Source organism: Acinonyx jubatus, chromosome D4 (assembly GCF_027475565.1).
Source record: "Acinonyx jubatus isolate Ajub_Pintada_27869175 chromosome D4, VMU_Ajub_asm_v1.0, whole genome shotgun sequence".
Taxonomy (NCBI): Eukaryota; Metazoa; Chordata; class Mammalia; order Carnivora; family Felidae; genus Acinonyx; species Acinonyx jubatus.
The window spans coordinates 20,502,151-20,526,168 of NC_069391.1; the positions used below are offsets into that span (position 1 = coordinate 20,502,151).

The 24,018-nt window shown below is 53.3% G+C and overlaps 1 protein-coding gene across 9 annotated transcripts in view; it reads right to left on the reverse strand.

The window, feature by feature from the left end:
- Positions 1-12,361: 12,361 nt before the first annotated feature.
- RGS3 (regulator of G protein signaling 3) overlaps positions 12,362-24,018 on the reverse strand; it is a 139,898-nt gene continuing 128,241 nt past the window's right edge. For 8 of the 9 annotated variants that reach the window (XM_027034879.2, XM_027034880.2, XM_027034881.2 and 5 more), the window contains 5 exons: positions 19,149-19,213; positions 15,336-15,437; positions 14,885-14,946; positions 14,104-14,270; positions 12,362-13,303 (listed from right to left, as the gene is read on the reverse strand). In XM_027034879.2, the coding sequence (XP_026890680.1) occupies positions 13,118-13,303; positions 14,104-14,270; positions 14,885-14,946; positions 15,336-15,437; positions 19,149-19,213 (582 nt within the window). In that variant the 3' untranslated portion in view covers positions 12,362-13,117. Of the gene's footprint in view, positions 13,304-14,103; positions 14,271-14,884; positions 14,947-15,335; positions 15,438-15,536; positions 15,989-19,148; positions 19,214-24,018 lie in introns of those variants that run through there. The other variant, XM_027034888.1, reaches the window with a different exon arrangement.

Here is a 24,018-nt window from a genome sequence, read left to right on the forward strand (position 1 = left end):
CCCAGCACCTGGCCTCACAGGAAGTCTGACAAAGAGTTCTCAATAGAATCTCTTCCTGCCTGTCGGTTGGTCAGCATGGGGGTGAGGGTGGCGGGGTGGGGGGGCCACTTCTGTGCTTCTGTTCCCCGCCCTCCCCCGGCCTCCAAGCACAGCCCCCAGTCCCCAGCCCATACACTGTCACTTGCCCTCCACGGGCCTCGCAGGGCGCAGGGCTGGATAAGGTTCAATGGCCCATTGTTCTCCCTCCAGGCCCAAAGCAGGCCCGGCCTGCCGGGAACGAGCAGCTGAAAATAGTCCCACTGGAGTGTTGGGGTCCAGCTGCTTATCTCACTCCCGGGGGCAGGAGCTGCCCACTCTTCCTGGCCACTACTCTGGGCCAAGTCCAGCTTGGCCAGCTCCCAGGTCACCCTCAGGGGAGAGTCCAGACTCACACCCGCAAAATATTTAGTGGAAAATTCGAGGCTGGTTAGAATTCCCTGAGGGCCGACCCTTGGTGCAGACTTTCAGCCTCAGCCTGTGGCTGCTTGGGAGGAAAGGCCTGGAAGAACAGGCCGTGATGGGCAAAGCGAAGAGAAACAGGGAAAGGTGGTTCCGGGTGGTGGGAACAACAGAAGCGGAGAGATGAGGAAGAAGGCCGAACAGGAAGAGGAGAGGCTGTGGGAAATCCGGTTGGGAACGAGTCTCTGAGGGAAGCTCGGGCTCCCTTGAGCAGGGTCCAGAATGCCAGGCTTTCCTGACCTTCGAGGCCATGCCTCGCTGAGGTAGGGTCTGAGGTCACCCTCACCTCCAGGCTGCCTCCGACCTCTCCTCCCTAAGGTGTAGTCTGCAGCCCTAAGGGAGGAGCTGAGGGCTGAGGACGGAAAACCGCCGTTAGCGCACCCCTCCAGGCCTGAGAAGGGCTGCTCCCCAGAGACACATCAGGTGGAGCCCAGAGTCTCTGTCTGTGGGCTGTGATCACCGCGGTCAGCCTACAGACACTCAGGCCTTCGACTGTCAGCTGTCAAACTCCTGTGCTGCACTGGACCCTGGGCTGGGTGCCGGGGACCCAGACAGCCACTCGGTTCCCGCCTTTGAGGGTGTCACAGTCCAGAAGAGAAAAAGACAAGGGGCACCCCCGGGGCTGAGTCACCTGAGCATGCTGCTGGGACAGCTCAGAGAAACGTCCTCCTCCTGAGTCGGGACCTCAGCAAAGTGTCCCTGGACACTCTGAGCTGAGTCTTGACAGTTGAGAAGCAGATGCCAGGTAAGGAGGTGGCAGGAAAGATGTGAGAACAACACGTGCAAAGGTCCCGGGGTGCAAGTGTGTGTCGGGGGGGAGGGGGGTGCAGGCATAAGGCAGAGATGGGTGTGGGGGCAACGAGGCTTCAAAGATCTTTGGGGACCAGATTTCATCCTTCTCTGAACTCCCCATGGGCACAAACACCGTAGCCACCGACAGAAAGGCTGGCGAATGAAACAATTGGAAAAATGGGAATAAACCACACTGAGTAGATTAAATCCTGTTCGGGGAACTCATTTACAGAGTCTTGTCATTTGATCACTGATTATTCTGTAAGGAAGGTCTTGGGGTGCCTGGGTGGCTCAGTCAGTTAATTGTCTGACTTCAGCTCAGGTCGTGATCTCACGGTTTGTGAGTTCCAGCCCCACACAGGGCTCTGTGCTGACAGCTCAGAGCCTGGAGCCTGCTTCGGATTCTGTGTCTCCCTCTCTCTCTGCCCCTCCCTAGCTTGCACTATGTCTCTCTCTCTCTCTCAAAAATAAATAAAACATTATTCTGTAAGGAAGGTCTTTCATCATTTCTACACTGGGGATTTGATTTATACACTGTGCTTAAATCCAGTGTACCTATATGCACAGACAGCATCCAAAAGCCCCTGCTGGGAGGGTCCAGTCAGGCAGACGCGGGTTCCAGGAAGGCCCAGCATGCACTGGCCGGTGGGTGCTTACAGCCTGGAGTAAAGAGCTTAGTGGGGTGAAATATACCCGAAAGTGAGCTCCCAAGGACTCTGTGATTGCCCCGCTGGTCCCAGGTCTTCTCCCTTCCCAGTACCCACTCCCTCCGCCCTGTGAGTTTGCATCTCCGCCCGCTGGAGGTAGACCGTCCCTCCTGTTCTCTCCATGGGCCACAGCCATGGGACTTGTTTTGGCCAATGGGACAATAGCAGACAAGTTGCAAACAGCGGCTTAAAATACACTTGAATCTGAAAGAAAAACACCAGTTCTATACAAGCTGTCCTAGAAAACAGAGGAGAAGGGAGCACTCCCCAATTCATTTTGGGAAGCCAGTATTACCTTGACCCCCAAACCAGAGACAGCACAGAAAAGGAAAACAGACCAGTCGTTCTCATGGATGCAAAGCACAAATCCTTAACAAAATATTAGCAAACAATTCAGCTACATATTAAAACATTATACACCACTACCAAATGGAGTTTATCTCAGGGATGCAAAACTGGCTCTGTACTTGGAAATCAGCCAGTGTAATCTCCCATATTCACAGGTAGACAAGAAATGTCAGATGATCATACCAATTGAATCAAAAAAAGTGTTTGTGGGGCGCCTGGATGGCTCAGTCGGTTAAGCATCTGACTTCAGCTCAGGTCATGTTCTCACAGCTCGTGGGTTTGAACCCGCATCGGGCTCTATGCTGACAGCTCAGAGCCTGGAGCCTGCTTTGGATTCTATGTCTCCCTCTCTCTCTGACCCTCCCCTGCTCGCGCTCTGTCTCTCTCTGTCTCTGTCTCGAAAATAAATAAACATTAAAAAATTAAAACAAAAAACAAAAAGTTTTTGTGTTTGTTAGATGCAAAAAAATTGTTTTGTTTTAAATGTTTATTTATTTTGAAAGAGAGACAAAGTGTGAGCAGGGGAGGAGCAGAGAGAGAGGGAAAGAGAATCCCAAGCAGGCTCCAAGCTATCATCAGGCTTGATGCGGGCTCAAGCACATGAACCATGAGATCATGACCTGAGGAGAAATCAAGAGTCAGACACTTAACCAACTGAGCCATCCAAGCACCCCGATGCAAAAAAAATTTTTAACAAAACTCAATACCCACTCATGAAAAAAATTTTCAGCAGATTAGGGATAAAGAGCAATTCATATATAAATAAGTAAATTTCCTCTGTGAATATATGTAAATATAAATATTTATAAACATGCTACATGAATAAAATAGCTTAGCAAATAGCATTTACAAAATACTGACAGCTCATATCACACTTACTGATGAAAGACCGAAACCCAATAAGACAAGAAAGGTAAATAAATGACATAGAGATCAGAAAGGAAAAAATAAAACTGTCCCTATTTGCAGATGACGTGATTGTTTATGCAGAAAAGCCCAAGGCAACTACCAAAGACCTCCCAGAACTATTGAATTCAGCAAGGTCACAAGCTACAAGGTCAACATACAAAAATCCACTGTATTCCAATGTGCTGCTACTTAAAAAAAATTTTTTTGAAGCTTATTTTGAGGAGAGAGAGAGAGAAAATGCACGCATGAGCGTGAGCAGGGGAAGAGCAGAGAGAGAGGAAAGAATCCCAAGCGGGCTCCTCATGCTGTCAGCAAAAAGCCCAATGTGGGTCTCAAACACACGACCCATGAGATCGTTACCTGAGTAGAAATCAAGAGTCGGACGCTCAGTTGACTGAGCCACCCAGGCACCCGGAAACTGCAACTTACAAGATCATTTACAATCACTAAAAAAAAGAATAAAATACTTAGGTTTAAATCTCACCAGATGGGACTCGTGTGCTGAAAACTACTGTGTGCTGACAAATGAAATCAAAGCAGATCTAAATAAATGGAGAGACATAGGAGGCTCAGGAATTGCAATATTCAACATAGGAAAGATGCCAGTTCTCCACAAACTGAAATGCGGGTTTAACACAATTACTATCAAGATCCCAGGAAGACTTCTGGTAGATGAGGCAAGATTATCATAAAATGTGTATAGAAACACAAAGGAACTAGAATAGGCAAAGCAGTTTTGGAAAGAAAAAAAAAAAAAACGGGGGAGATCACTCTACATATTTCAAGACTTATTATATAGCTACAGTAATCAGGACCGTATGCCATTGGTGGAGGGACAGAAACATAGATCAGCGGAACTGAACAGAGAATTGAAAACTAGACCCGGACAAAGGCTAGCCAACTGATTTCTGACAAAAGTGCAAAAGCAATTCCATGATAACACGTTACACCCACTCGGATGCCTAAAATAAAAAAAAAAATTTTAAAAAGTCACTGTAACAAGCATTCCGAAAAATTGTGAAGAGGTCGGAGCACTCACGCACTGCTGGTGGGAAGGTAAAAGGGTGCGGCTTGAAACACGGGTCCTCAAAAGGTGAAGCGTAGAGTTGGTGACTCAGCAATTAGTTTACGACTCTGCCCAGGTCTAGACCCAAGAGGACGGAGAACATACGTCCACACAAAAACTTGCACACGAATGTTCACAGCAACACTATTCATAATGGCCAAAGAGCAGAAACAACTCATGTGCCCATCAACTGACGAATGGATAAATAAATAAAATGTGATCTGTTACACGGTACATGGGATCAACACAACGGAATATGACCAAGCAGTAGAAAGAAAGGAAGAGCTGATCCATGCTACAACGTGATGAACCTCGAAAACGTTATGCAAAGTGAAAGAAGCCAGACAGAAAAGACCGCATATCGTATGATTTCATTTACATGCAATGTCCAGAAGAGGCAAATTGTAGAGGCAGAACGTAGATTAGTGGTTGCTCAAAGCCAGGAAGGTGGGGCTATAGAGATGGGAGTGACGGCTAATAGGCATAGAGATTTTCTAGGGGGTGACGAAAATGTTCTAAAATTGATTGTGGTGATGGTTGTACAACTCTGTGAAAATACCAAAAACCGTTGAGTTATACACTTTAAATAGGTAGATATAGGATTTGTGGTTACATCTCGATAAAGCTTTTAAAAAGCTTTTTTTTTAATTTTTAAAAACAATTCAATAGGATAGTCTTTTCAACAAATGGTGCTAAAGCAAATGGACATCCTTATGCTAAAACACCACAAAACAAAACACCAAGCACCTCAATCTAACCTCACGTCTTCTGCAAGAATTGACGGGGACTATAAAGTATAAAACTATAAAACATGTAGAAGAAAATGTAGGAGAAAATCTTCAGACCCAGGGATCAATCGGTGAAAAGTTCTGAGACATAACACCCAAAGCAGGATCTAAAAGAAAAAAAAAAGTGATAACTTGATCGACATTAAAAAGCTATTGCTTAGCAAAAGGTGCATTAGCAGCATGAAAAGGCAAGCTGCAGACTGAGAGAAATTATTTGCAAATCACACACGACGAAGGATTCATCCACAGAATATGTAAAGCACTCTCTAACTCAAAACAGTAAAAAAGCAAACACTAACTAGGAAATGAGCAAAAGGCGTGAAGAGACAGTGCACCAAAGAGGAAATACAGAGAATAAATACAGGAGAAGATGCCCGATACCTTCACGTTCACTAGTCATCAGGGAAACATACATGAAAATCTGATGAGATGGCACCATATACCTATTGGAACAGCTACAATAAAAAAACACTGAGGCAACATTTAAATGCTGGCAAAGAGTCTGAGACACTGGATCTCTCACGGTACAGCTACTCGGGAAGACTGTGTGGCAATTTCTTACAAACCTATACTTACTGCGTGACCCAGCAATTGCACTTCTGGACATTTACCCCAGAGAAATGAAAACTTGTGTCCAAAACCCTCGACATGACTGCTGGTAGTAGCTTTATATGGAAACTGGAAACAACCAAAATGTCCGCCAATAAGTGAATGGGTAAACCGGCTGTGGTACATCCACACCACAGAACACCACTCAGCAATAAACAGGATCGAACTATTGGCACACGCAGCCACTTGGATGGATCTCAAGGCCATTATGATGAGTGAAGAAAGACCATCTCAAAAGGTCACATAGTGCACGATTCCATTTATATGACATTCTCAAAACGACAAAATTATAGAGATGGCGAGCAGATTAGTGGTTGCCAAGGGTTAGGGATGGAAGGTGGGGGATGGGTGTGACTATAAAAGAGTATCCAGGGATATCTTTGTGGGGACATAGTTCTGTGTTGCCACTTCCACAGTGGTTCCATAATCTACACATGTGACAAAATAACATAGAACTATACACACACACACGTTGTACCGATGTCAGATTCTGGTTTCCAGATTGTACCATAACTATGTAAGAGGTAGCTACTGGGGGAAACTGGGTGAAGGGTACATGGGACGTTTCTCGGCAGTTTCCTGGGGATATATAATTATTTCAAAGTTAAACATTGAAAAGAAAACCCAAGGCGCCTGGGTGGCTCAGGCGGTTGAGCGTCCGACTTCGGCTCAGGTCATGATCTCACGTTCGTGGGTTCAAGCCCCGCGTCTGGCTCTGTGCTGACAGCTCAGAACCTGGAGCCTGCTCTGGATTCTGTCTCTGTCTCTCTCTCTCTCTCAAAAATAAATACACATTAAAAAAAAATAAAAAAAGAAAAGAAAACCCAAACCACTTTCATTTCAGTGAGCCCCTGGGTAGACGCTGAGCCTTCTGCACAGAGCAGATCTGAGCCCAGGATGGGAGGGTGGCGCCTTCGAGGACCTGAACACAGGCTGGAACGGCTGCATGCATACAGCTCACAGCCTGCTTTCATTCTTCACAAGAACCCCATTAGTGGGAACTATTAGTATCCCCTCTTTATAGATGAGGACACAGTGGCTCAGAAAGGTTAAGTGACTTGCCCACAGTCCCACCGTAAGTGAGCATCTGAGCCTGGACTCGGAGAGAAGAGAGAACTGTATCTGTATACCCACTATGTGCTTTACATATACTGATTTCATTAACCTTCACACAATCCCAATCGAGTGCATAGCAGTCCCATCTGACAGATGAAGAAGCTGAAATCTTGTGCCTTACGCAAAGCACAGAATTCTCCGGTTCTGTTTGTTTTCCAAATAGGTTTTACATTTTAATGTTTAAACTAAATAAAACCATGATGATTGTTAATGTGATTTATAAATAAATAAGATTGAAATTAAAACTGTCAGAAATTGTTTTTGACATGATAGATAATTTCACGAAATATTTAATATTGCAAACAAACCACTTTTCGTGCTATGACCTGTTTTACAATAACTCCCTTACATATCCGTTACCCAAATGATGTAATTACGCAATTTTTGGTTCGTCTAACTGAAAGCATTCTTCGAGCCCAGGTCTGTTGGCCTCTGAAGCCCATGTTCCTCATCACCATCCTCTGCTGCCTTGCGATGGGACAGATTCCGGGGATAGGGCCAGTTCTTTGCTGCAAGAGCACCTCAGAGGGAGAGGCCAACACGACCTAAGGTGTCAGAGGCAGATGGCTCCTTGAGGGAACTTGGAACGTCCCCCGCCCATTTTTCAGATGGGGAAGGTCGCGGCCCAGTGAAGGAAGGGACTTACCATAAACTGGCCGCAGAAGTAGACCCTGGGTTGCTGGTTTCCTTCCCGCAATTCCGGGGACTGTGAGCTTTGCCTTTGCAAACTGAGCTCGGCCCCTGGACGGGGCTGCTCTGGCCTGGGCTTGGGGTGCGTGTGTGAGACAGAGGTGGGGTAGGTGAGGACTTTACCTCAAGGGAACGAACGTGCGAATGGCCGGCACAGGCTTCCTCCACTCAGCCCGGCTAGAGGTCATGGGCGGCCGCGACCAGAGCGGCATGAACCCGTAGGGACTCCAGGGCAGGTGGCAAATAGCCGCTCCATCCCAGTCAGTCCTTCTAGTTCCCCCTCTAGGGCGGAAGTGGCTAGACTCTGTATGTAGTCCTGACAACCCTCCCCACACCCCCCACCATACGCAGACACACCTGGCCTGGATTCTAGCCCCTCGCATCACACAAAGCGCCATCTGCCCCTTCAGAAGGTCCTCAGGCAGGAGGAAAGCTTGGTTCTCCTCGTTTCCCAGAAGAAACCACCAGGAGAGAGGAGGGGCCTCATACAAGGTCACACACGGGTTTGGGACAGGCCAGCTGCCCACCTATATGGGTGCTACTCAGGTTGCTCCTCAAACGGCAAGCAGGACTCTGCTGAGCCCACTGACCCTGGGGCCCAATCCCACCCTTTTGTGGCCCTGCCCTTGTCTTTGAGTCACTGGTGGCCTTGTCTTAAAAACTGCCAGTCGAGCCGATGCGGGGGGGGGGGGGGGGGGCGGCTTCCTCCCGCACAGCTGCTTCCTTAGCCTGACCTCACCTCTTGATGTTCAGTGGCAGCCCCAGGCCCCCCTCCATCTGCCTACGTGAGGCACCCCCTCTGCGGCTGGCCCCGTGCTGAGGGTTTACACGTATTCCTTATCTCACTGAGTCCCCCTGAGACCCATTAGGTGGGATTACTATTCCCATTTTATAGATGAGATGATGGAGGCTCGGAGAGGTAAGGCAATTTATCAGAAGCCCCAGTGGGAGACTGGGATTCAGCTCAGTACCAGACATCCCCACACATTTAAGCTCCTGTCCTTCCTTAGGAAACCTCCACCCTCAAGACCAGGAGAACCTGTGCTGTCCACGAATTCTCTCTGACCGGCCGGAGGCGAGGCTGCCCGCCATGAGGGACTGGGGTTCCAGTCTCTGCTCAGCCACAACATACCTTTCCACTTTCCCTGAACATTAACTTTCTCATCTGTGAAAGGAAAACAACACTCTGAACTCCTCCAGGCCTGCTGTGAGGACTGATGGAGATAAGGCATAGAATGCCCTTGGTGTGTGCCCCTGTGTGGCCAGCAGCTACTTTTTTTTTAAAATTTTTTTCGTGTTTATTTATTTTTGAGAGAGAAAGAGAGAGACAGAACGTGAACGGGGGAGGGGCAGAGAGAGAGGGAGACACAGAATCCGAAGCAGCCTCCAGGCTCCGAGCTGTCGGCACAGAGCCCGACTCCAGGTTCGAATTCACGAACAGTGAGATCATGACCTGACCCAAAGTCAGAGGCGTAACCAGCTGAGCCACCCAGGCGCCCCAGTAGCTACTACTTTTTATCTGCAACTGGCATTGCTCTCTCCCCCAACCCTAGCTACCCTCACTCTCATCCGTGCTGAGCAGGCCCGGACCAGCCCTGAAGCTCTTCCTCACCACCCCCTCCCCCCCACCCACCGTTTCCTCCAACCCAAGGAACGGGCACCCTGGCGGCAGGGGTCCCAGGGCACCCCCTTTCCTCCTGTCGGGCCCTGCCAGGGAGAGGATAGGCAGAGTCAGATGTTTCACAGATGGTGCCGATTATAAGCCAAAGAACAGCTCAGAGAGCACTTGTCTGAGGCCCAGGGTCTGTTGCCTGAGGGCACGAGAGCACTGAGGGAGAGGAGGGGAGCAGAGGGGTGACTTGCGGAGACTTTCTAGAGCAGGATATCAGTGAAGGGGACCTAGGGAGGGGACAGGAGGAACTAGAGGACCAAGGCAGAGACATGGGGGTGGGGAGCGCAGAGGAGTTTAGTGAGGGTGTGGGGAGCAGAGAAAAATGAAGCCAGAGAATCGGGGAGCAAGTAGGGGGCTCCCGGGGCGGACGACCCACGGGGGCTACTACTGACTGACCTGCCCCCATTACCCCACCCAGCCCCAGGATCCTGGCTTCACAGAGAAAGAACTTTAGGACCTCCAGGGTCTCCCAGGCCCTCCTGAGCTGCTCTGGGAGATAATGAGCTCCCTGTCACAGGGGAGATGCAAGCAGAGACCCAAGAAGGGACTCAAGCATGAGTCAGCCGTTTAGACCAGATGGTCTCTTCCCAGCTGGAGAGCCGGGGAGGCCACATCTGCCCCAAGCGAGGCCAAGAGGCCAAGAGGCCAAGAGCTGGAGGGACCGGGCCATAGGCAGGCCAATGCTGAGTGTCGTCCCACCGGCATCCAGTGGAGATCCACTGCCCTACCGTGCCCTCTCCCCTTTCCACCCTTCAAACCCCATCTGCAGGCTGACCCCAAGTGCTCCCAGCCAGGCGGGCTGGGCAGTGGTGTGAGGACAGGCTGTTTCTGACACTCCCTGGAACCGGCTGGCTTTGTCCTCTAGCTAAATGTTCCTGGAAGGACAGAGATCTGGGGCCTGAGGCTAAAGGCTCCCTGTCCGCACCGATCAGGGTAGAGTCCCGGCCTGGACAACTTTAGCATGAGCGTTGCCACCCCCCTGGGACCCTGAATAACGATGTCACTAACAGCAGCTTGCGTTGAAGGAACACATCCCCGTGCTTGTGGGCTAAACTTGCTGCAGGCATGACCTCCCTTAGTCACCGAAGCTCTGGGAAAGGTGCCAATACGCACAGTTTAGAGATGAGAAAACTGAGGCGAAGAGAGGCTGCGTGATTTTTTCCAAGATTTACATCTAATAGTAAGCAATGGAGCCAGGGCCTGGGCCTTTCGCCTCTATGCAGCACTGCGCCTCCCTCTGCCTCAGTCTTCCCATCTGTAGAATGGGAAGAGACCTGGACATAATGACCTCACAGCCTTCATGTCCCACATTGAGCAGCCTGGGACTGCCAGACAGAAAGCAAGGGGCCTGATCCTTCCTCGCATGTTAAAAAAAAAAGTGGGGGACAGCCCACTATATCGTGAGGGGACTGAGGCCTCAGTGGAGAGGGCTGTGCCCAAGGTCCCCAGGGAGCCCAGTCAGGGCCCAGGGCAGGGGGATCCAGGCACCTTTCCAGTGGGCTATCCAGCTGCTCAGCAGAGTCAAAGCCGCTCTGGGCCAAGGGACCCAGTGTGAGTAATGGAACCAGGCAATGGGGCCTTCCGAAATGAGAATTCCATCTGCCTGACTTTGCTCTCCGGGACTTCGGTTTCCATGGCAACTTGGGGGTGGGAAGGTGGAGGGCTTGGCCCAAGGCTAAACCCCTGGAACCCGAAGAAAGGGGAAGGTGAGGCTCTTCAGGGGCACAGGGTCTCCTCCAAGTGGAGGGCACGAGAGAAGTCGAGCCAGGCTGAGACTCAAGTCCGGGGCTCCGTCGGCTGCCAGCTCTGCCCGCTGGCCATCGTGGGAGGAACAGGAGCGGTATTGTGGTCCCCTCTGGGCCTGTTTTCCCAGCTGTCAGACCCCCAATCTCAGACCCGGATGCCATCTGCGAGGTGCCCTTGCTCTGAGTTAGGGGCACATCTCTGCCCCTCGCCGTCCCATTTTAGCCTCGAGGTGGCTCCATGGTGGGAAAGCTCTTCACTGATTACGAGGCCAAACAGGGCTCAGGCCAGGTCCAATGCCAGGCCCTGGTGCCTGAAGAAGACCCAGCTCCACTCCTGGAAGAGCTCACACTCCAGTACTGGAAAAGAAGGCTGTACAACGTGTGCTGAGCACCTACTGTATGCCTGGCCCCAGGTTAGGCCTCCAGGGAAAAACAGCGAGGGGAGGCAGGGAGGAGAATGACCACACAGCCCTGTGTCCTCTGTGTCTCCAACTTACGGCGGGCAGATGTGAACCCAGGACCCCGGGCAGGGAACGGATCCAGGGAGATGGGGCCCAGCCCCTCCTGCACCAATTCCGTCCGGCTTCATCAAAGCCAGCCCAGCTGGGCCAGTCCCCACTCCAGGCCATGTCCAGGCCCCTGCGCCCCAGACCCTGGCAGGTGGCATGTGGGGGCGGCTTTGGCATCAGCTTGGCCTGGGTTCCAGGCTCCCTTCTACCTCCCCCAGGCAAGCGGTCCAGGGCCTCCGGTGAAGTGCAGCTTTGGACAGGGCCTTTCCTAAATTTGCATCTCCCATTAGGCACAGAGTGGGAAGCCTTCCCCAGGGACACAGAGGGACTCTCTGTAATCCCTGTTCCTCGTCACCTGCCCAGCTCTGTCTTCTGTCCTAAAGGCATGCATGGGCCTGCCCAAGCCCGGCCTCATCCACCTCCACCAACAAGCCCTGTGCCACCCGAAAGTCCCACTAGGATCTCAGGGTAAGGGGCGGGGGCAGAAAAATGAAGGGCTTTCGCCAGTTGGTGGCCAGGCGAGGACTCCACTCTGTGGCGAGTAGAGGACAGCAATCCAGAGCACAGGTTTTATAGCCAGCTGGGCCCACGCAGAACCGTCTGTCACTTGCCAGCTGTGTGACCTTGGACAAGTCACCCCACCTGCCTGTGCTTCAGTCTCCTCATCTGTGAAATGGGCATAACCCTCACCTCCCAGGCTTGTGGAGAAGATGAGACGGTAAACAGGACAAGCACGGCCAAGTGTCCGGCCCAGGGAGGCACCCTGTCAGGGAGGGGCAATCACCGGTGTATCGTGTATATGGCTCTGGGATGGGAGGCGGGTGATGGAGAGACAGAAGCCGTTCTGACCCTCCCAGCCCCAGTGACCCTGGGAAAGCCCAAACCCGGGAACACCCAGAAAGGGTCAAGAACGAGAAATAACACAGGCCTTTTATTTGCTCCAGAACTTGGCTGCTGTGTGGTCTGAGGGTGCCACGCCTTCCCAGAGCCCCTGAGGGACACCTCACGCAGCAGGTGCTGGATTTCTGTGCGAGGTCACACGGCAGCACCCACCCCTCCAGGCCTCATCAGTCCGGAAGACCCAGCTGCCACCACTGGTGCCCGAAACTGGAAAGTGGGGTCCACCCTCTCTGCAAGGTGGCTTTTCACAAGGCATTGGTTAAAGTATTGCACTTGTAAATTAGGAACACTGATGAGGCAAAAATTTCCTATTACAGGACAACGTGCCAAGCATCCGACTACTGTTTAAATAAATAAAACTCAAGGTGAGGGTCTGAGCTGCAGCCCCAGTGGCCCCTAAGGAGAGTGCTGGAGCCCACAGCCAGGCCCCCTGCCCCATCAGCCAGTTCTTTAAGGAACTTGGTCAATGCTGAGTCTTTGCAGCACAGAGCAGCAGCTCCGGATCTGGCTCAGCCAGGGCCCCTGACCTGCCAGGGCCCTTGGGCCCCCTCGTACCGGGGCAGTGAGGACCCAACGGGGCCGGTCCTCCTTCTCCTCCAGTGGCCTGGGCCTCTCTCGGTCCAGGCCTCTCGTCTGAATGTCTGTCTGTCCGTCCGGAGACACAGCCTCCGGGGGCTTGCTTGCCCCCTCCGTCGCAGGGGGAGAGAGGCAGGTGGGAAGGGGGCCCAGCCCGCCTGATGTGAACACCGAGCTCTACTCTGGCAGCCCCTAAAGTGGGGGACTCATCTTCTTCTGGTTAATGAGGTCCAGGTAGAGGTCGGAGCGGAGGAAGCGCGGATACGAGTCCTTTTCCATGAGCCCGAAGATCCGCTTCTGCGCCAGATCGAAGCAGCCCCGGGTCACGCTCTGGAGGTTGTCCTTGGTGTGCTCCCGTGTGTAGGAGTCCAGGTTTACCTGCGGAGGCGGAGGGCAGTGCGCTCAGGTCTACCTGCAGGGGGGTGATCCTGGGGGTGGAGGGCCAGGAACGTGACCTACCCAGCCTCTCACCTCCGAGCCCCTCTGCTCCATGTCTTAAGGCTCAGAGTCGAGGCCCTCAGGTCAGCGATTCAAGTCGTGGCTCAGTCGCTCATTGTAGGGCTGGTAGTGTATAAGGCCTGCGGACACCCCCTCTAAGGTCCGACTGCCTGGTTCGAATCCCGGCAGTGCCACACCTAGGTGTGTGACCCTGAGCGAGTCATCTAAGTGCTCTGAGTCCCGTTGACTCGTCTGCAGGCTAGGAAGAACAGTCTGTCCCTCAAAGAGCATTGAAGACTAAGCAAGGTCATCCATGCTGAATAGATACGGATTAAATCGATAGATCGTCCACTGTGACTCTGCACGCAGCGTCTAGCACTCAGTCAGCACTCCATAGGTGTGGGTTACTCTGACTAGGTTCTCTGAGACTGTCTCCTCATTTTTAAAATGAAGAGAATATTAAACCCATTTTACAGGTTGTCGTCAAGTTAAATAAAAGAGCACACACATAAAGGGCCTAGCAGGTGCCTGCCACACCGGTGCCTGGGCAGTGACCATTTCTGTTCTTCCCAGGGCCCCTGTCTGCTTCCTCTGCACCCTGGACACATGGTCCCCGAGGGTCACTCTGGCCTCTTCTCCTTCCTGAGCTCCTTGAGGCTGCCAGGTACCTACGATCACTGAGAGGCCACTGGGGATGGGGATGAGGATGGGGGGCCCGAGGGCCCGGCCTGAGGCCTTACCTCCTTGCACGCCTGGATCGCAATGTACTCAGCAAAGATCTTCTTGGCCTTGGCTGTCATCTTGGACTGTGACTTGACTTTCTTGAAGTCCTCACATGCCAGCCAGAATTCCAGGTTCTCCTCACTAAACTCGGTGCGAAGGAAGGCCTGGAACACTGCTAACCCATCTGTGAGGAGAAGCCCAGGCCCTTTGTGAGAGGCAGAACAAGCTACTTCCGCCCTCTGGCCACCCAGCTTCCCCTCCAGGGGCCTTTAGGGTGCAGAGCTTAGTAAGATAACCGCTTCCAAGAGCCAGGGGCCCAGGGCCATGGACCCACCCCTGCCACTCTGCCTCTCTGGGAGCCTTGGCCAGGTGTCTTCCCTGTCTAGTGCCTCAGCTCCCTCATCTGTAGAGTGGGGGTCACGAGTCTATTTCCTGGAGCCCTGCGAGGATCAGAGGGGATCCTGCCCACGAGACGCGGGGCACATTTGGCCCAGAGTAAGCCCTGGGTACGTGGAAATGTTTTATTGTAACTCTGGGACTCCGGGTCTGAGCACACAGGTCCCAGTGGCCTCTGGCAGGCAATGCCAGCTCCCGTGGCCAGGGCAGCGCTGGCAGAAGCCGGCGCCGAAGCCAGCCCAAGGGCCTCTCCCGACAGCAGAGGCCCCTGGGGGGACCCAGCAGAGAGGGAAAGGCGACCTCTCTGGGACCAGCCTCAGTCTCTGGGTCTGGGAGAGGAGCAAAGAGAAGAGGGAGGGAGGTAACACGGGGAGGGGAGCAGGCCGGCCGGCCCCCACTTACATTTGTGAAGCAGCAGCTTCTCCAAGGACTCACCCCACTTGAGGGCTTCCTCCGAGGTGGGCCTGAGCCGGGGAGGGAAGGGGCACAGTGAGGCACCGGGAGGTTTCGGGGAGGTGGGGTGGCTGGGGCTGGGGGCACTCTGTCGGCTGCCCTCAGGCCAGGCAGTGGCCAGCCCAGCTGAGGAGCCCAGAAGGGGGCCCACCCCGCTTCCGTGGGCCGGCACCACTCCCAGCTCCCACCTCTGTCCCTGCCTGGCTGTCCTTCCCAGAGCAGCTGCTCCGGGTGAGGGCTGCTGCTTGCCAGGTGCCAGGCTCTCTGAGAGAGCCTCCATCCACCCCAGAGCTGGGTCCAGCCAAAAAGATCCCTGTGCATTTAAGCCGGCCACCAGCCCTGCTTTCCCGGGGACCAGCGAGTGCCTGAGGGGTCACGGGGGGGGGCGGGGGAGACCTACTTGAATGACTTCACCATTTTGTCCGCCTTGCCCCCAGGTTGGGCCCCAGGGGACTCGTTCCTCCTCCGGAAGATGCCCAGCTTGTTCTTCATGTCCTTGGCTCTGGGGGCAGAAGCAGAGAAGGGGGTCGGTCAGCCTGGCACACTCAGCCCCCGCAAATGCAGGGCGGGAAGGGCGTGCGCTGGGGTGAGAGGCACCTACTCTTTCATCGTGTGCCGCCTCTGGAGGTTCCCGTTGCGCGTGAGGTACATGCCTCGGAGCATCTCCGCGGGGCCCCCCACCTTGGGGCCCGGGGTGGTCCGCGGGGAGCGCCCCCCAGGCTCCTGCCCCCAGGCCTGCGTCCCGGGCGCCAGGCAGCGACGGTGCCGCCGGCTGCCGCCAGCCGAGCGCTCGCTCGCTCGTTCGCCGCGATCTCGGCCGGAGGACTGGGCTCCCGGGCGCAGGCCGGGCTGGGACTCAGACGGGAGGAGCCAGGAAATGGGAGGGCCCAGGACGGGGAGAGGAAAAAAAAATATCCCTCCCGGCCAACCCTGAGAGGGAGCCCGTGAAAGGGGCATGTGTCTGCAAGGGGCGGCCTCTGGGGCCCGCCCGGCGGAGAGCCAGACCCGGTTATTTGTGACCGGCCTCCCCGTTGCCATGGCAGCGCCAGGGGAAGGAGGAGAAAACAAGTCAGCAAATTGCTGGGAGGCAGGGACGGGAGGCTCTGCCCACCGGGGTGGCTGGACTGGCTATTTTTAGCCAGGAATCATTTTTAGTCTGGCCACTCCCCCAGGAGGCAGCTGGGCAAAGCTGCTGGCAAGAAAGGGGTTAAATGTCCCATGCTCCAGTGTGCCCCCCTTGTCCCTAGACCCCCCCCCCCCCAACGTCGGGCACCTCCAGGAGAAGAGCTCCTGGCAGCTGGCCTCAGCCTCAGTCGTGGGCTTTGGATACAAGGGGCCACCAATATGCACGATGCCCCAAAAGTCTTAGTACAAACTTAAGCTCAAATAACTTCAGACGTACAAATCCTATAAACTCTCAAAAATGTCATTTGGGATTTTAATTAATGTAACATGTTTAACACACATTCAGTTTTGTGAATTTTGAATGATAAACTTTAACATTTTTCATTTTTTGGTCTCTGTCCTTCTAAATATAAAAAATCCTGACTTGAAACCAAGAGTTAAAATGAAGAATGCATTGGCAAAATCACAATGCTACCTAAGCGTAAAAGGAATTTAAATCATTCAACTTTTGTGGCTCAGTCGGTTAAGCGTCCGACTTGGGCTCAGGTCATGATCTCAGAGTCTGCGGTTCAAGCCCGGCATCGGGCTCTGGGCTGACAGCTCAGAGCCTGGAGCCTGCTTCACATGCTCTGACCCTTCCTCTCTTTCTCTCTCAAAAATAAGTAAACAGTAAAAAAAAAAATAATTCAACTTTCAGCCGGGTGTTTGTAAGTTTGCAGTATTTACATTTCTGCAGTTATTCCAGCTTAAAGTAGCATTAAGGCCCACGGGACACTCTGTGTAAGTCGTTAAGGGAGGTGGTACCCTGTGGAGGTTAAGTGTGAGATTCTGGAGCCACACAGCCTCAGGTTCAAATCCCGGCTCCAGAGGTTACCAACCGTGTGCTCTTTGTCAAGTTACCTGACCTCTCAGAATGTCGAATTTTCTCATCCATCAAAAAGGGATGATTGTAGTACCTACCAGCTGCTTAGGGTTGTAACTGCACGTAGAGTTTTAAGCACATTGCCTAGGGCAAAAATGCTCAGACTAGAGCTGAGGCCCACAGTGTCCTGAGGGTCTGGGGCAGCTGCCCAGGGCTGGGGACCCTGCTCTGGCAGGTCTCAGCCGTGAGCTAAGGCCAAGGAGTCCAGGGATTGGCAGCCGTCTGGGTGAGGACTGGGGCCCTCAGCAAACCCGGGAGACTGGGTGCCAGCACGTGACTTCCTGGGGCATAGTGCTCTGTCTGACAGGATGGCAGGGCTCAGAGAGGCGCCGCGTGTCTCCACGTGGGTCCAGAAGGCAGAACAGGGACCCATAAGAGGAATCTAAAAGAACACTTTCCTCCAATCGGAGCCATGAAGACATGGAAGGGGTGGGCTCTGGGGCATGGGCTCTCATCTCTAGGGGCTCAAAGACTACCTCGCAGGGCTGCCGTGAACCTCCTTCGGAGCTTCAATAGAGGAGGTTCTGAAGAAAAAATACCGTATTTCTATTTCTATTGTTAGCCCCAGCACGCCAGGTTCCAGATCCCCGCTCTACCACTTACTTGCTGCGTGACCTAGGACAAATAACTTAGCTTCTTTCTGCTTCAGTTTACTCATTTGTAAGATAGGGTAAGAAAAAAAGGAAACGTAAAATAAAAACAATGGTAAAGAGGGGAGCCTGGGTGGCTCAGTCAGACTTCGGCTCAGGTCATTATCTTGCGGTTCACGAGATCGAGCCCCGTATCCCGGCTCTGTGCTAACAGGGTCAGAGCCTGGAGCCTGCTTCACATGCTGTGTTTCCCTCTCTCTCTACCCCTCCTCTGCTTGCACTCTGTCTCTCTTTCTCTCTCAAAAATAAAATAAAACATTAAGAAATTTTTTTAAAATACTGGTAAAGATTAAATTAGATAATATATGGAATACACACAGAACAGTGCCTGGCCACAATAAATATTACTTATTTTTGTTGTTATCTCAGATTCTAAGAGTCCTCGATTATGTGAGCTTCAGGCATTCAAAGGCAGAGAGCGCCCACCCCAAAGCAAGGCTAGTGTTGGTGGACCAAGATGGCTCCAGCACCCCCAGATGGCCACCCCTACTGCCCCCTACTGCATCCCCCCCCGCCCCGGGAGCAACACCCACAGTGGCTTTGGTGATACCTGGACCCAATGGTGGGTGCAAAGGGCTATTTTTTTGTGCATTTTGCCTTCCCAAGAAGGCGTGACTGTTCCCGGCTGCAGAGTGAGAGAAGCCTACAGTTGCACAGGAACCTGGAGAGGGCAAAGGAGCTGAAAAGAAAGAGTTTCTCGGGTCGTGGACACGAGCCAAAGTGGAGGCCAGGGAAAAGGCTGCCAGAGGCATCTGGGAACACTCCTGTCTCCTCCCCCAGGCCCCACTGGTAAATAATGGTGGGTACTACCAGACCCAGAGGGGAGAGGGGCTCCTTCTGGGGGCCTCCATGTGACCCACTGCCTTCTCTCCATCCCTCCCCGTAGTCTCCAGGGCTTTGGACCCAGGTGTACAAGGAGGCCCAAGGAGAACGCACATACACCCTGTTCATTTATTTGGCACCTCTAACAAACCTCCAGAACGGAAGTGTAAGGCGAGTGTGACCAGAAAGGCTGGGGAGTGTGGGCTTTGCTACCTAGACCAGCAGCGCCACCTCCTGGTAATTCCCAAGACTGCTAGTATTCAAGGGCTTAGGAGGAAAAGGGGGGAATCCCAGTAAACTGTCGGTTCAGTGCTTTCTCAGAGGCAGCAAAGAACTTGTCAAGGGCACTCAGCCACTGCTTGACTCAGAGGCTGGGCCGGGGCCAGGACAACCTGGCTGGTTGCCTCTGCTTGGCTCCCTGGGGCTTCCAGGTACTGAATCAGCACACTGGATCACTTGCATGAATGCTGAGGGCAGTGCCGGATGCTCAGGACCCTCGTGACCCTACCCTGGGGCCACTGCTAAGTCCTAAGATCCTCTTGTTCACTGGTGTCTGTCTAGGGAAGGACTGGACACAGCCCCTTCTCCCCACCTGGACCCGTGGAGGAGAGGCAAGTTTGAGGATAGAGGAGGAAAAGGGGGTTGGGGAGCCTCCCTGATTGCAAGGTTGAGGATCATGATCTTTGCAACATACAGGTTTTTGCTCTTTCTCTTCCGAGAGGCTTCATCGTCATCCCCAACTGCGTCAGCCCCACTCATCTGTGGAAGAAAGATAGACACGTTACAGTCTGGGCATCCGAAGGCTGCTGCCTGAGCAAAGACAGGCTCAGGGATCCAATAGCTCCTGCCAGCCATGCCACCCCTCTCCTGCAAAGCCCCCACCCCTCAGGTGAGGGACAGGGAGACCCATTACTGGGAACGGCCTGTCCATGAAGTGCGGTTGGCTTGGCAGATCCCCCAGCCAAAGGCGTCTCCCCCTGGTGCAACTAGGAACCCAGGCTGCAGGGGAGAAGCCAAAGACACAGCCCGAATGGCAGAGCCAGAGACGTGGCACTTAATCACGGCAGGCAGTAGGGCAGACTGGAGAGCAGGGCTACAGCAGGCGTTCTGCAGTGTGACTCAGCCACTCGCTGTCCCTCTGTGAGCCTCTGCTTCTTAATTTCAAAATCGAGATCATAATGACTAACTCAGGATTCTAAGGTCTGACAGAGACCTGAGATTGGTTGGCAGTGTGTAAAGTGAATTGTTGCACAAGCCTGAGAGAACCTCTTTTGCCTTAAAGTTTTCCATGACTCCCCGGTGCCCCCAGGGTAACATTCAAACTCCGTAACATGATACACAGGGTCTGGGTAGAAAGTTGCATTTTAACATCAGTTACAATTCCTTCAGTTATCTCTCCAGCCTGACCCCTGCTCCGGCAACCTCCTTGACCCTGCCCTCCAGGCAAATGGAATGTCTTCACCTGATCTGCCCTGTCACCTCAGGCGTTGCATGTGCTATACCTTCCATGGGAGACGTTTTTGTGACCCTCCCATCTCCCTTTACTCCCAAGACCCAGCCTCAGGAAAGACTTAGACCTTGTGTAGGCCCCTTAAATGGCTCCTCACCCGGGGAGCACCCCTAGACCAAGGGTGTGCCCCCTGCACACCTTTTGGGGTCCCCACCATATTTGAAATGGGTCTTTCTAAATCTGTCCCCTCTGCTTGACTGTGAGTTCTCAAAAGCAAGCCCTCTGTCCATGTGGATCACCTTCACAGGGCCTGGCACACATTTGAAGAGCAACAAATATTTGTCAGGTGAATGAATGAATCAAGAGAAGGAAAGCAGACTGAGAACAATGAGTCTTGAGGCCCTCACTGCCTAAATCATGGCTTGCAACTTTATCCCCCACTGCTCCACTGGGGCCCACACTTCGCACCCCCCACCCTTTCCCTCCCCTTTGCCTGTGCTGTGTCCCCGTCCTGGAATGCCCTCTCTCCTCTCCCTCCTGCCCCGCCAATTCTCATCTCCTCCCGGTCTATCATTCCTCTTCTCCTGACCCCTCCAGATTTCCACCATCTCTACCAGGGCTGTCCTCTGTTCCCTTTGCCCTGCTGGTGCTTGTCCATCTTCCTCCAGGGGAAACCCAGGGCCCCAACAGTGCCACCCTAGGGCAGGAGCCCAGGAAATGTTCTGGGATGGGAGAGGCGCTAGAACTCAGAGCGGGCTGGGCATGGACACTATGTCCCAAGGCAGGACAGCATGCTACCAGGTGTGGACTTCAGCTCTGACTCCTCAGGAGCCCCACCCTGGGCCTCAGTTCCCTCATTTGTAAAATAAAGACGGGCTAATTCTTAAAGTGCTCTTAATTCAAGTAAGAAAAGTGGCCTTATTCCAGATATGGCCAGCAGGGGGGGCTACTAGCCTCAGCAGAGTACCCACCCATGGATGGATGGATGGATGGATGGATGGATGGATGGATGGATGGGATTATAGCTTCATTTATGGAACTCATACTGTAGACGAAACCCCGGAATGCGCATTATCCAGATACCATCTCGTTAATACTCAAAGTAAGTCCACAAACGGAGGCTCAGAGAAGTTCAGTCACTTGCCCAAAGACACTCAGAGTGTAAATGACGACAGCTGGAATCTGGGCCTGTATGCATTTAAGACACGTGTTTCTCCACCAGAGGATGCTGCTACTCAAATGTAAGGACAGGGCACATTTTGAATACTCTCAGTAAAAGACTCAGGGGAAATGCCACATCCTTCCTGAGGTGGCTGCCCAGCCAGGGTTGTAAACACGTGTGTGTACGTGCACACGCAGGCACACACCCATCTCTGGTGTGTGATCCCAGAGCTTGGGTTTACAGGAAGTAAGTATTGATCCTATTTCCACTGACTGTGGAGGAGTTTCTTAGCCTCTCAGCTTTGACTTCTTTAGCCATAGCCTAGGTGTGGTGACAGCCACAGCCCTGGCTGCTGGAAGATTCGCCAGGATAAAGTCTAGGCCCCTGTGGCCCAATCTTGGTGGCCTCTGTAACCAGAGCTGCCAGCATTGACTGCTCAGTGAGTCTTACTTCTGTCGCCCGTTGCGCACACAGGCTGTAGTCACGCCCGTGCGGCTAACAGTGCCCGAAGCCCCCACCCGTGGGAAAGGGCCACGGGCGCTGGGCTTCCTGCCATTCTAACCTCAGCTTCCGTACTTTATCGAGCCCACACAATGGACTTGGGGACCACTCCCGCCCCGCTGCACCCCCAGCCTCTGCACTGCTGGGAAATGGGCTCTTCCTTCCACTGCTGGGAGGGGGTCATCTTCGGCAGGGACCAGCCTACACCGATCGGCCTGGTAGCTCAGGCCCTGGGAGTCGGCCCCCAGAGCAGCTAGGAAAACCCAGGCGCTGAGGGGGACCTGCAGGCCAGACAGAGAAGAAACTGAGCCAGAAAGTCAGGGTTCGGATTTCTAGCCCCACAGTGGGCCCCAAGGCTCCCCCTTCAGGAGCTGCAGTAAGGCCTGCCCAGTACCCAGCACACAAGAGGCCTCTCCCTCCCATCTCCCCACTGCCTTGCCCCTCCAGAGGGCCCTCCCTGCTGAAGAAGTAGAGGAGAGTCCAGAATCACCAGCCCTCCCTTCACTCCAGGCAGGAATCTCTGGGGCCTGCCCAGCCCCCATTGGGCCTCTCCAGGGACTGGCGGCTCCCTGCCTCTTGGAATAAGAACTATAATTCTTAGTGTAATTATGACTATAATAATAGTTGTGGTTAAGAGTGTCAATTGTTCTAAACTGTCTGGATTTGAATCCTACCTCAGTGACTTAGCTAATTGACCTTAGCCAAGTTACAACCCCAATGTGTGCCTCGGTTTCTTTATCTGTAAAATGGGGGATAATAGCTGGACCTACCTCCTAGGGGTATTGTGGGAATTAATTAAGTTAATACATATGAAGTGCTGAGCACAGTGCCTGGTGCTCGGTGACGATCAGCTATTGTGGTTATTGCTATTATTTATTGAGCACTCACTATGCGCCAGGCACTGAGCTGAAGTGCTTTAACACACTTTATGTCACTCTTCTTTACAACAATTCTAAGAGCTGTTTGTTGCCCTTTGCCCCAGTTGACAGCTGAGGAACCTGAGGCCCAGGACTGCTCAGCAGCTTGCCCGGGGTCCACAAGCTGGCAAGTAGCAGAATTTCAGGTCTGGCTCCAGACCCCACCCATGATTGAGGGCTCTCATGAGCAGGACGTCATCTGGTTTCTCTTACTGGTCCTGACCCAACTTCTGGGACCACCTGGCCAGGCCTGGCTGCTCTCTCTCTGACCTGGCCCTGCCTGGCAGATCCCATAGAACCTTGTGGAAACACTGGATCTAAATGCTACACGTATTTGTTTAGACATAGGAAATAACTTCTTTAAGCTTTTTTAAAATAGGAGACTAGAAGGTGTAATCACATCTTGGATCTGGAAGGCATGTTAGGGGCCCTCTTGTCTGACCTCTGGCCTAGGCGAGAAGCTTGGCGTGACAAGGTTAGCACCCTCCACTGACAGCCTCTGCCCAAGCCAGTCCCTGTAGGAGGAGCGGGGGAAGGAAGCATGGCCAGGGAGGGCCTGCAGCCTCTGTCTCCCAACTGTCAAAGATTGACCTATGACCCTGGGCCAAGCCAGGCCAGGCTGAGGCAGAATTCACTGGAAGCATTCTGGGCGCCGACACTGATACACCCAGGGCTTCCCTGCCTCCCAGGAAAAGGGCAGGCGTGGGCCTGTGGGTCTGCCTTCAGGGTCACCAGGGAGCAGCCAGCAAGGCAGAAGTGGGCAGCAGAGGGCACTGTGAGGCAACTCAACTCAGCACAGGGAGCCAGGCTGGTGGGGGGGGGAAGGCCCAAGGGATGACATTGGTGGGGAGGTCTCCTCTCGGAACCTTAGGCAGCCCATTTGTAAAATGGCCCCGGCGAATGGACCATCTCTCAGATCTGTGTGGTTCGGATATTCCTACTCACAGCAGAAATCAGTGCACAAGGGTGACAGGTAGGGGGAGGAGTAACACAGGGACTGTCTCTCCTGTGACAGGCCACATGTGCTCCAGGCAGCCTCAGCTTAGCCACACGGCAGCACAATGACCAGCTGAGGGCCACACCAACTCTGTCTGGGCCTCCTGGGTTTCACTTCATGACAGGATCACCGCCATGGACACAGCTTTCTACATAGAGCAACTCCTTAAATCTCTGGGACAACTCCATGAACGCTTAGCACTCCCATTTTCCAAGAGAAAATGAAAGCTCAAAGAAAGGTATCACTTGGCCGAGGTCTCAGGACCAGGAAGAGGAGACAGAGCTGAGATTTGAACCTGGGGCTGTTTGACTCCACGGCCTGAAGACTTCCCTCCTTCTTCAGCTCCTGCCTGGAGCAGCCTGGAAACAGTGGCCTGTAGGCATCAGCTGACCCTCCCAAAAAAGCCAGGCCCCAGCCAGGAGGACGGAAGTCATGGCGGAACCCACTGCCTTCCCCCCGCCGCCAACCCCCACGCCCTGTCCCTCACCAGTCTAAGGTGTGCAGGGTCCGGGGTACAGCCAGGGAGGACTGGACAGG